Source organism: Merops nubicus, unplaced genomic scaffold (assembly GCF_000691845.1).
Source record: "Merops nubicus isolate BGI_N331 unplaced genomic scaffold, ASM69184v1 scaffold28439, whole genome shotgun sequence".
NCBI classification, from domain to species: Eukaryota; Metazoa; Chordata; class Aves; order Coraciiformes; family Meropidae; genus Merops; species Merops nubicus.
This window is the reverse complement of record NW_008630670.1, coordinates 2175-3916: the sequence shown is the minus strand read 5'-3', so window position 1 is coordinate 3916 and position 1742 is coordinate 2175. Positions and strand designations below refer to the sequence as shown.

The 1742-nt window shown below is 60.9% G+C and overlaps 1 protein-coding gene across 1 annotated transcript in view; it reads left to right on the top strand.

Annotated features, from left to right (window-relative positions):
• Positions 1–92: 92 nt before the first annotated feature.
• Positions 93–1742, top strand: part of TBRG4 (transforming growth factor beta regulator 4) — a gene marked incomplete at both ends in the record, with an annotated part of 3007 nt that continues 1357 nt past the window's right edge. The window contains 2 exons of the mRNA XM_008947388.1: positions 93–264; positions 1389–1546. Of these exons, the coding sequence (XP_008945636.1) occupies positions 93–264; positions 1389–1546 (330 nt within the window). The remainder of the gene's footprint in view (positions 265–1388; positions 1547–1742) is intronic.

Below are 1742 nucleotides of genomic sequence, written 5' to 3'. Positions count from 1 at the left end.
CTGTCAGAAGAGCTGGGAGCAGGGTGGTGGGGAGCTGGTGTTTTTCTCCACCCTCTCCCTGCCCCTTCCCCACCTGGGATGTTCCTTGGCAGGCCCTGGAGCTGGCTGAGCAGTTTGAGCCCGAGGACATCCGGAGGGTGACGCTGGCCCTGGCCCACCAGAGCCGCCGCTGCGTGCCCCTGCTCAGAGCCCTCTCCTACCACCTGCTCCAGAAGCACCCCGAGCTGCCCCTCGGCCTCCTCACCGACCTCATCTTCGCCTACGGTGAGTGCCTGGGGGGCTGCTGAGTGGGAGAGCCCCCTCCCCACAGTTTGGAGCAGGGGTTTGGCAGCCCTGGCTCCTCGCCGCGTCCTGCGGTCCCCCCGCGTTCCTCTTCGTGGTCTGAGCTGCTGGAAGCCCCTGGGGAGCAGGGAGGAGGGCCTGAGGAGCAGCAGGGAAGCCATAAGAAACAGGGATAAAGCCCAGACAGACAAAAAGAGAGGCAAGGAGATGTTTTTACCTTTCATTGTCCAGATTCTGGTGGTGGGAGCAGCTCTTCTGCCAACCACAGGAGCTGGGATAGTCTTCGTGGCTTAGCCATCCTCTGAAAATCAAGCAGCAGCCTGGCTTTGAAGGGAGCTGGTGCTTCTCCCATGGATATTTCCACCTTATTTGCTAGAAAGCTGATGGATCTGGAACAATTTTCAAGGAGGGTGTGGACATTCTGTGTCACAGCCTCCAAATCCAGGCTGGACACCTTCCCCTGAGGCAGGGCTGTAGGTGCTCCAGCTCAGGAAGGGCAGCTGGGTGCTCTGTATGGGCCTGGGTTGTACACAGAGGTGGGACCAGGTAATCCAGCAGTGCCTTGGCCTTAAAGCCTACCAGGATGGACAAGGACAAGGGCTGGATGTGGTCTGAGGGCTCAGGGGTAGCTGTGGTGGGGACAGGGGTGGCCAGGATGCTGTTTTGGTGTTGGAGCTGCCACTTGGTGATGGTTTGGGCCAGTCTGAGGTTCTGCCTGCACCTCTCTCCTGGGGACTGTCCCCTCCTGGCTGCTCCACACTGGTGGAGCCTCTCCAGGGCTTGGTGCTGCTGATGGTTCCTCAGCTGCTGTGAGGTTCTTGGTACCCTGAAGAGTTCAGGGCTCTGCTGGCTGTAGCTGGAGAGGTGCCTGGGGCTCAGATGTGCTCCCAGCACTAAGTGGGAGGCCTGAGCCACGAGCTGGCACCAGGACTGAGAGCTGGTGGGTGTGGAGGGACACAGCAGAGACCTGCTGACCAGCAAGGGTGGGGCTGAGGCAACTCAGGAGGGGGGCTCAATACCAGTCTCAGAGCCTGGTGGTGCCACGAGGCAGGGCTCCTGTACCAGCTCCTTGTAAGTGGCTGCCACTTTCTCTTTGCTCCTTTAAGGAAGGCTGAATTTCCACCAGCCCCAGGTCTTCCAGAAGATTGCCACTGACCTGCACCCCCAGGTGGGCAGCATGGGGCCCGTGGAGGTGACGCGCTGCGCCCGCTCCTTCGCCCTCCTCAAGTGGCTCAGCCTGCCCCTCTTCGAGGCCATTGCTCAGGTGAGGGGCAGAAGGCTTGGGGGGGCACAGGGAGACCCCCCCTGTGGCACCAGTACCCCTGCCATCCACCCCAGTTCACAGAGCCAGTAAGGTTGGCACAGGCCTCTGAGATGAACAAGTCCTGCTGTCAACCCAGCACTCCCATGGCCACTAAACCAGGGCCCCAAGGGCCAAAGCCACAGGTTTTCTGAACCCC